Raw genomic sequence first — 10,877 nt, 5'->3', positions numbered from 1 at the left:
ATATTGGCGGATGAGATTAGTTATAAATTAATAAAAATCCATTGCAGTTATAGAAACGGTCTATGCTTCTTTTCTTAAAATTATATTGTCCTGAAAAGAAACTACAGTTGAACTTCCCTAACTTGCATCACCATAATCCACAAAAAACTTCGAGTTTGAGAGACTTCTGGGTTACGGAAGGTAATTTGTGTGACATTTGACTTCTATCGCGAATTGAAGAGTTCGATTTTTGAAGAACTTCGAGTTATAGAAGTTCGAGTTATGGAAGTTCAAGTGTATATAAATTTTATGACTAATAAAGCTAAGCAAATTCAAAAGCTCTGGGTATAAAAACTATATATTAATCCTGTATCTAAGTCCTCTCGATTTTTTGTCCCATCTCAAATTGAATATATATATATTTCATATTAAGAGATAATTTAGCAAAAATCTATCATATTCTTAATCGTGCTCTCGGAGTGTAGGTAAGAAAGTGAATGTATAGGTCAACTGTAGTTAATATTGAGGATCTCTTACAGCGAATAAAATATGAATGTTAAAATTCTCGAAATGTAAACTTAACGAAAGCGATCGTTGAACCCTCTTTTACTTTTAAACACACAGTAATTCAGTTAGCATGTCTCATTAACATTTCTAAAAGAGTTTGTTAGTTTATAAAACTCTTGTTTGGTGATATTTATTTGCTCAACACTGTGAACACACTCATCTACTTGACTTGATAAATAGATTACAACAACAAACCAAACAGATAGACTATTTAAACTAGCGCGACATAATGACCGATGGACTGTAGAGAGGTGCCGAATGATCGAGCAAAAATGTGATAGCCTCAGAGAAAACAAAAACAATGATTTAAGAGAAAATGAAATGCAAACACGCAACGTTGTAAGCGAGTTGTTGTAAGCCAGAGCTTTGTTGTTCCAAAAATACTGGTTTTCGACGCCAAAACTGCTGTTGTGATAAGCCATACCGATATCATGGACGCCGCAGTGGAGTGAGCACGGGGGGTGAGCGGAAAGACAGCGCGATGTAAACTGTCGCCAAACAACGGGCGAGCAACAGCCGCCGGCAGATACGCGTGTCCAGCGAGGTGGGCCGCTGGCCGGCGGTGCTGATCTACAAGTGTTGGCAGCGGCTGGAGATACCGCGCAGACAAGCGCAAGAGAAAGAGGTGTTGAAAAGAAATTAAAACTGAGTGATTTTGCCGTAATTGCTTTGCGCGACAGCGTAGCAGGTTTGCGCCGACGCTGTCGGCGGCTTGTTTCGGTTTTATTGACTTTTTTCTTTCGAGCCCGGGCGCTAAGAGGTGTGCTACCGTTTTGTGCGTGAGCTCACAACTCAGTTGGCTTTTGGCCATTAGCACGAACGGTAGTGATCGCGTACAAATCGAAAACTCACACACAGCTCCGATCAGCTCAGCTCAACACAGTGTTTAGTCAACAAGCGCCGCAAAGTAGCCAGAAGAGGCCAGTTAGACCATTGTGCGCTACTTAAACTAAGAAAAGGAAAGTGTAGTACGGAAACGCCTGCGGGGATATTATTGTGGCAGCAATCACCTGGACGCCCAACAGCAGCTGCTTTTAGCCGCCGTTCATTTGTGAGCCCACTTATCTGGGCACTTTTAATTAGCATAGACTCGCTGGCTGTTTTGCGCATGCGCAGCGCATAAAAGCAGTCAATCACTGGCCAAAACATCGATCGCTTATCGAAAGCGAAAGTTTGCTCGCGTTCAACAAGTGCACAAGTGGGCGCTGGTCACTCTTGTTTTTTGAACTCTCTGTTGTGTTTTGTTTTTCTTTTTTTTTGTGAAATTTATTTGCAATTAAATTGCGTTGAACTACGGTTAATGCCAAAATAACTACGTGTACGCGTGTAAAATATGTGTTAAGCGTGAAATTGATTCGCAAATTGTGCAGTAAAAAGCCAAAATAAAAACTAAAAATCGTAAAAGTGAAATTCAGAGTTAAAAAAGAAATTATTCAAAAACTAAAAATAAAATTGTGTCTGAAATACTTGACCGCCAAAATGCCTTCAACAGCGCATCCTCGCTTCATCTTCTATCTGCTCTGCGCCGCATCGCTGCTCGCCGTTGTACGCTCCGATCCCACCGGCAGTAAGACTCATACATATCTCATGTCGTATTTTTATTATTTACTAATGAATTTCGTCAATCCCTATGCGATGACGCTGTTTTATCGTTTTGTAAATATTTATCTAACTTAAGTCTCGAACTAACTTTCGTTTTTATTGGTTTTATTATTATTTTTTTTTATTCGTTTTTGTTTTATTTTTATTTTTCTTATTTTTTGTTGTTAATATGTTTTGGGTTCTTGTTTGTTAACAGTAATTTACTCACTCACTTTTTTCGTGTGATTTACTATCAGTGTTTAATGAATTATTTTATTATTATGTATATAATATAAATTTTTACTATTAAAGTGGGATATTTTTATGAAATGTTTAAATCTGTAAAAGCTAACTTTTTAATATTTTAGTTTTTTATGTACAATCTCCGGTCTTGATAACTCAATTTTAGTACTATTTTAATGTTTTTATATGTAAATATATATTTTAGATATTTAAAACTGTAAGCAAGGTTTTTGTGTGATACATTTTAATAAATATTTTTAAGCTTTATCTCTTAAGTTTATGTAAAATTGTGTATTTAAGTTTATGTTTTACAGTTCGTGTGCTTAAACCTTTTATGTAAAGTGTTATTGGTTAATCTTTTTAGTTGTTCATATTTTTTTATATCCGATTTTTTTATTATTTAATTTTTAATTTGAAATTTTTTTATTTTTTTTACACAATTTATATTCAGTGCAATATTTTATCTAACATATGTATAATGTATATTCAATTAGTTCTTGTGAATATTATTTTCTTTTCTTTATTTTTGATATTAAAAAAAATTATATGTATATATTTTTTTTCAAAAAACTCTATAATAAAACTTTTAATTTTTTATTTCATTAAAATTTTATTATACTTATTTATTTTGGTTGAGGGACCCTTTACCGCTATGCAAATAATTTCTGAGTAATTGTATTGCGATTTAAGTTCGTAGGCATAGTGCTACTATTTGGAAAGCTATCTTGAAAGATTTTTACACCAGAATAGAAAAAAATCATCGAACGTGCCAATTGAATTTATCTATATTTTATATTTTAGAGATGATTAAAAAGCCTAGTTTTCAAAATATAATAAAATAATAAAAAAATTTAAAACAATCTATAATAATTGACAAAATATTTTTTTTAAGTATTTTAAAAGTTTTTTTCTTCAATATTAAAAAATATAAGCGTATTAAAATTTTCCAAAAAGGCCAAAAAATAAATATATTTTTCTTCAATTATTTAAAAAAAATTATACCAGTTTTTTGCAATTATTGAAAAAAACATTCCTTTCTATTGCTTTTATGTTTATTTAAGTATTTCGAAAAGTATTTTTTTTTAAGTTTTTTTTTTGTTCTATTTTAAAAAACATTTATTTATATATTAAATTCACAACATTTCTTTCGTCAATAATCCTGAATCAAATATTATTTCCACGTCTCGAAAATCTTTGATTCCTATATTATTAATACTATATTCACCTTATTACAATATAAAACTGAACCTTAGGTTAGGTTAGGTTAGGTTATACTGGTAGGCCAATACGCCACACATAGACCTATTTTGGTCCTCTGCGATACCAGATGGAGTGCCGTCACATTGTCCACGAGGAGTAGTCAACCCGCGTTTGACGCGAATTTTAAAAGTTTTTGTGGCTTCACTTTCGATACCTCTTCCAGATTCTCATATTGTGGGGCCCCCAAGAAGCGAAGTCGTTGCCTTGACAATGCAGGGCAGGTGCACAGGAGATGCTTCATTGTTTCTGTTGCACCTTGCTCTTGACATTTCCTGCAGTCATATCGATCTGTAAGTCCCATTGTGTAGGCATGTGCCGCCACCAGACAGTGGCCTGTGAGTATTCCCACCAAACTCATATAGTCCCTTCTATCGAGTGACAGTATGAGTTTGGTGTACCTCTGCTCTACCATTTTACACATGGCTTTAGCGGTTTTACACCCCAGTATATTTGTCCAACGTGTTAGGATTATATTTGTCATGCCCCTGTCCAGATCATCGTAAAGACAGTGCATGGATTTGCCAATGTCGGTAGCGTTTCCGGAAGACAGTTTTACTTCAATGCCTCTATGTCCTGGCACCCAGTAGAAGTGAAGACACGTGTTCCTAGCAACTCTCTCCACTCTCCACTTTCCCTGGTATCCAAAACACTTTTGGTCGAAATGCAAACCGAGGTTGTTCCCTTGATTGCTGCTTGACTGTCTCGTAGATTTTGACTTTGGAGTAGCCGGCTGCTGTATTGAGGGCTAGCTCTGCGACTTTACCCAATAGCAAACACCTCCGCTTAAAAAATACTGCAGTGGTTCGGAAGTTTAAAAAGCTGCCTTACACCTAACTCCGGACAGTATATCCCCGCTCCTAAACTGAAGCTTAATTAGGCATACAAAAAAAGCATAAACTTCGTATCATCACCTATTGAAATGTGTCAGCGAATTGAGATAAAATTGGAAACAGTTAGTTTATCATAAATCAAAAACAAAAATTCAAATTAGTGTCTGCTTTAAGTTTTATCATTAAAAGTGGGATATTGCATTTCCACATAACTGAGAGGTCATTATTGATGTAAACAATAAATTTCTCTTAGGACACACCCAACAGCAAACATTTGCTCTACTGCAACATTAATGTAAGACTTTGTATGAACATAAAAGCTTCAAAGTCTGATGCAAAGAGTTTGAATTAATCCACCAAACGGCTACTTTCCAACTGCAAACATATTTTCTTGAGATAAAGAAGTTGACAGTCATTGGTCGCATATAAGTTCAGGTCCGCTCCGGTTATGAAGACCTAATTGTATACTACTTAAAACTTCTCAAAGCGTTCCATTGAAAACGTGAGCATAAAGAAATATTGTGTCGGCATTATTGGAAGGAATTCGGCCACTCGAGATCTCTGATAATATAATAATAGTGACATCAATAATAGCACGATTCGGCGCCAATTGGAAATACCAAGCTGAACCAGGTCGCTTTCCACCTTATCTTTCCAACGGAGTGGAGGTCTTTCTCTGCTTCCACCGGGTACTGTCCATAAATATTCCACAAAACCCTTCTCCCGAAAAATCTTAGTGCCGCCTTATCCAAGTTTCAGCACCATAAAGCAGGATGGGGATGATGAGGGACTTGTAGAGTTTGGTTTTGGTTCGTCGAGATAGGCCTTTACTTTTCAATTGCCTACTCAGTCTAAAGTAGCACCTGTTGGCAAGAGTGATCCTGTTAGATCAGATTTCGAAGCTGACATTGTTGGTGTTATTGATGTGAAATCAATAGTATCTTTATATTTGGGGCAGCTCGAGGCACAAATTGTCGATTATAAACGATTAAAAAAACGATGAAACGGCTGCTTTGTGAAAGAACATTACATAAGGGGATCTAGATCTTTTAAAATTTAGAATCTTCGATATTTATTGACGTGACATATTGTCTAAAATCTTACCACTCAAGTTCAAGTTTACTTTGATAGGGTAGAGTATAACTAGAACAACAATATATTAACTTCACATCAGATGCCTAACAAACCGATTATTATAAAAAATAATTTGCTATTGGTGTTTTGAACAACTTATACCAGAATTTGCGACAATCATTTTTAGAAAGCATGCAACACGCAAAAGTGCTTTCGCCATTTGAATACACCTTTGCATATTGACTTACATATGTGAGATTGTTTATATAAGCGTGTAAGAGTCTTATGAACCCGTTTCAAAGCGGTCGTTAGAATGTGCATTTATGAATTTGCAGATTTCAAACAATGTATGTAAATATGTAATTGAACACGTTTGTCAACTTAGATTGTGGCTTTGGTCTCCATATACTAGTCGTTACACCACATACGAGCACATTCGTACATACGGTACATGGCGATTAGCAATTCTAAGTATAATAGACAGTTAATGAGGATCATAAAACAAGTGACAAGTGTCTTTACGGTCACAAAGTTTTCCAAAGAAAGTGAGTTCAAGCCGTAAGATACATACAAACGCATGTACATATATATAAATCAGAATGCAAATGAGTATAGCTAGCTGAAGACCCGGCTGAACCATGTTCTAACGAAAGCAGATTCTAAAAAGTTTAAAACATTGACTATTTGAAAACAAACGCTAGACTTGAGTACTAGAGATGTTTCCTGAGGAAAAAATATTTTTCGTAGGATCAGGTTTTTTTGCCGAGATCTTAGTGGTTTGGTAGTGATTTTGTATATAATTAGTGGTAACCTGGAACTGGTGGTCGAAAGCACTATACATCAATCCTTCCTGGTCTTTATAACAACTAAAACTTATACCAAAGTAGAATAACTTCTAAATTTGAAGAAAAGAAAGCAAATCTTTTACAATACTTATGTACCAACACAAACATTTAGCTCGAAAACAACGTCGCTATGAAGACTCCAATGAAGATATTGCCTACGAAGCAGCCAAGCAATTGGGCCAATTAAACTATCGTCTCAACCAGCTGGCTTTCGAGGAGCAGTCCCGGCAGATATCCTTGCCAAATATTACGATTAATAATCTAGTAAGCCGCATTCCATGCACCTGTGACAAGGGTATATGCAAATGCTGTGCTGGTGAGTTGAAAATGTTCGAAATTTATTCTACAACACTTATTATAAATCACTCTTAGGATTCCTCTCTGTAATCGGCTTGAATAGCTGTACGGAGGTCGTATATCGACCAGAAGAATTCTCTTTCGAGTTGCGCATGCGTGTTAACAATAATGTGTGGTTCAAGCGCAAAGTCTCCGGTCAGAACCCACCGCCATTCTGCTTCCGTCCGCCACGTTTCAACTTTGCGCGAGCTTGCATACAGTTCCATGATATCTGGTTTGTGGGTCGCAATATGCATGTCTGCATGTATTTGTCGGGCTCATTTCAAGGTTACGAACTATTCGAGCGGTGAGTATGAAAGGTGATAAGCAACTTAGCAAACAATTGTATAATTATAATTATTATTTTTAGCAACTTCGATTGTCTGCTCTTCGGCGATAAGGGTGTGAAAATTGTTAAACCTGAAGATGGTTACCCGGTGCATCCCACAGACGTGGATATTGATGATGGCGATGATGATATCGAGGAATATGATGAGAATGTTGTGCGCAGAAGAAGACACGTGCGCCTGACTAAAGTTATACGCTCGAAAGTTCAGCCCTAATCCGCAGACATAATTATATGCCATTCTTTATGACTGATAAACTTATCTTAAATTATCTATTATTTTATATCTAATTAATTAGCTTTACGACTAAATTATTTTACACTACAACACCACAAGCACGAAACGCATGTTTTTTCCAAGCTTTCATATACTACAATACATATACATTACAACATATACAGTACAACAATCGACCGTTTTCAGCTGGTAAAAAAGTTCTGCGAACCCGAAGAGTGAAAACAATCTATATAGAAACAACTTTAATTTTATAAATTCGGATCTTTATATCATTAAATGCCTAGAGCAACCAATTCCATAAAGTATACATATCACAAACGCATTCATAACTATTACGTTAGAACTATAGTTCTCTGAGAAAGATCTTCATCAACAAAATTGTCAACCAACCTTATGATTTAAAACTTACCGATCCCAATAAGTTGAGATCACATAACAATGGAATTGACCACAAAAATTCCAGCTAAGGTAGAACAGGACTATCACATATATTGTATGCGATACTGTCAGCATTTGACAGGTCAGGTTTGGAATGTAAAATTTAAAAGCCATTTACAGAGAATCAATAAAAATTTGCTTACATCCTCCTACAGTGGATAGCGTTCTGACTACCAACACTGCCAACCACCATCTATTGTAAAAATTGAGCTCAAGTAGTTCATAGACAAACAGCAAAATGAAAATGAAGTAGGGATATATTCTGGATTGACTGATAAGAGCGGATTGGCTCAGTTCACTATAGATTTTACTCTTTCAAAAGATCACTTTTTTGGGTTCTTCTAAGTAAAAATTAAAGATATTTCATTAAAGTGAGACCTTCTATGTGAGTGAGTAGCTAGGTCTGTCAGTTGGTTTCCAGATTCTTGCAGAGATCTCCTTCAAGAACTCATTTTCGATTTATGATTTCTCTTCCTTAAATATTGATATAAAAATTTATTTGTGGTGCTAATTTTAAATGTTTCCAAGTTCTCATCCACTGAGACCGACTGAGATTGAAACAGCGCAGTATTATACCTTTAGTAACGGGTCGCATTCTCCACTGAACAAATTTATCGCTTCGTCGATATATGTATAAGGGTCTTATCTTCGATACTTAGGAGTTGTTGTATTATTGTCAAACAAGACTAACGGTCCAGCTGTCCAAACGGGATCCGTGACCTCAGATCTGAAACCTGCATGACTTTGGGAGGATAGTCATGCGATATCAAAGACATGGAAACTCATAAATTTAAATTTTATCATTCAAATTAGTCCTTTGTTAATTTGTCTAGAGTGAAAGGTTTCACAAAAAGTTAGGAAAAAAGATGAAAAAATCGCCTCGAAAGAATCGTAGGTTGGTTGGTTAGATCGATATAGTATGTGATGTATGTGATTGGCGTTGAACCGTTAAGCCGGTTATAGCGCGCCACTCCACTCTTTCCTTCGCAGTTCGACGCCAGTTGGAGATTTCAAGTGTAACCAGGTCGCTCTCCACCTGGTCCCTCCAACGGAGTAGAGGATTTCCCCTTCCTCGGCTTCCTCCGGCGGATACTGCATCGAACACTTTCAGAGCTGCAGTGTTTTCGTCCATTCGGACAACATGACCTAGCCAGCGTAGCCGATGTCTTTTTATTCGCTGAATTATGTCAATGTCGTCGTATAACTCGTACAACTCATCGTTCCATCGTCTGCGGTATTCGCCGTTGTCAATGTTCTAAGGACCATACTCAGTCCAAAGTAGCACCTGTTGGCAAGAGTGATTCTGTGCTGGATTTCGAGGCTGACATTTTTGGTGTTGTTGATACTGTATCCCAGGTATATCGAAGTTATGACTGTCAACAGTGACGTGAGAGGCAAGACGCGAATGCGCCGACTGTTTGCTTGATAACAGGACAGATTGATATAGTACAGACCCTAAATGTATGCTACGCTTATTTAAACACAAACATCATAAAGTGAAATTTTTAGGGATGGATAAATATATTTTTGATATGAGTAGAGTCAGAGTTGACTCCCTATGGATTTCTAATGCAAAGTAAAATTAAATTATATGCAGTTTTTGGTTAAATATGGTGTTGTGTCTAAACTTTGTTCGAATTGGAACACATTTTTATCAGCTTTAAACTTTATTAGTAACCTTAAACAATATTTAATTTATTTCATTGATATATTACTGTTACATATACATACTTATATGAATATACTTATATATAAACTATCTATATTTCCTTAAACTTAGTCTAGTAATAAGCTTACTACACAGACTCAACAAATACATTATTATACAAAATCATAAATAAATATTAAATAAAAATCCTGAGTATGACTTAATAAAAACCACCAAGAAGCCAATAAACATTCATCTCTCTCATGCATACAAAGGAACCCACACTGAAGAGGATATGGAATAAATGATAAAAATTTACAAAAGCGCAATGCAGCGCCGCCTGTTGCATGCGCTCAATGCAACAAGGTGATGGACTAAGAATGCGATTGCACCCTTTTTGTCTTGCCATTGAAGTGTGAACATTTTCCCAGTGCAAAAGTGGCAAAGCAAAGCAAAAATAATGGTGTAGAAAATTGTAAATCAAGAATCAGGCTCATAAGTGCTGCCACTCGAGCGTAAATAATGAATATGCACTTGCATACAATGCTCATGCTGCAGCAAGGATACGTGCAGCACACACGAGCCTATGCGGCAGACGCCCTTGCTGGCTGCCTGACCTAGCACACTCGGAAGGTCCTTGATGAAGTGGCATGCAATTTCCACTGCAATGCTTGCAACACACAACCCAGCCAAGTGCGAATGTGGGGCATATTCATGCAGCACACTGTATGCCTCTGTGACTCCTGCACTTCTTCGCACTCCATTTCTTCCAGCTGTGCCCCGTTGCAGGCGCATCCTGCCACGCCAACACATTCAAGTGCAAATTAGAGCACACAAAGCGGTGGAAAAGTGAATGTGTGCCGTGTGGCACGCTGCAATTGGTACGGTTGCATGCTGCTTATGCATATGCAAATATAAATAAAGCAACAACAAAACAATTTGTTGGCATTTGCAAAAGGATGCATGCAACATGAATGCACTCTTCTTTAGTCCTTGCTCACAAAGAGGCATGTTAGCAGGATGTGCAGTGCCAGAAACACTCGTGCAACATACATATAGCTGGAAAGGTGTGTATGAGTGCGTGTATGTGTGCCATTTTAAGGCTTCTTCTTCGCTCGTTTGTTGTCATTATTGTCGTGTAATAAAGGACTATTAGGGATAAAAGCTGTCGTCCTGCAGCTGCTCACTACATCCTTTAACTCTTCAACTGCACTTATGCGGTGAATATTTTCACACTTAAGCATCGTTTGGAGGTGTATGAGGTTTTATGCATTGGTTTATCATTATAGTATAATAAGCACTCCTTTCGAGGCAGCATATGTTTTTCGCGTCTCACCTGTAGAGATATACATATTTATAAGTGAATATATGTTTGGAGTACTTAGAACAAAGCTCATGTATTTCCCCTGACGATGTATGAATTTTAGAAAAAAAGAAGAGATAGACTTTTACCGGAGTGATTTGAAACTTAACGGCAGTAAAGGGTTTTTCC

At 36.6% G+C, this 10,877-nt stretch overlaps 1 protein-coding gene across 2 annotated transcripts; it reads left to right on the top strand.

Moving 5' to 3' along the window:
* Positions 1–1,316: 1,316 nt before the first annotated feature.
* On the top strand, positions 1,317–9,560 carry LOC105210931 (uncharacterized). 2 transcript variants are annotated; one of them, XM_029039464.2, is made up of 4 exons: positions 1,317–2,212; positions 6,504–6,695; positions 6,752–7,022; positions 7,086–9,560. In XM_029039464.2, exons 1-4 carry the CDS (start codon positions 2,026–2,028, stop codon positions 7,276–7,278), a joined length of 843 nt encoding a protein of 280 aa, XP_028895297.1. In that variant the 5' UTR covers positions 1,317–2,025; the 3' UTR covers positions 7,279–9,560. The 2 variants fall into 2 exon arrangements, with proteins under 2 accessions (XP_028895297.1, XP_011180440.1); XM_011182138.2 differs by having other exon boundaries at positions 1,323–2,113; positions 6,492–6,695; positions 7,086–9,559.
* The last annotated feature ends 1,317 nt before the right edge of the window (positions 9,561–10,877 follow it).

The sequence above is a fragment of the Zeugodacus cucurbitae genome, chromosome 6, assembly GCF_028554725.1.
Source record: "Zeugodacus cucurbitae isolate PBARC_wt_2022May chromosome 6, idZeuCucr1.2, whole genome shotgun sequence".
Taxonomy (NCBI): Eukaryota; Metazoa; Arthropoda; class Insecta; order Diptera; family Tephritidae; genus Zeugodacus; species Zeugodacus cucurbitae.
Note: the sequence above shows the minus strand (reverse complement) of the source record. Positions and strands in the feature narration are given on the sequence as shown.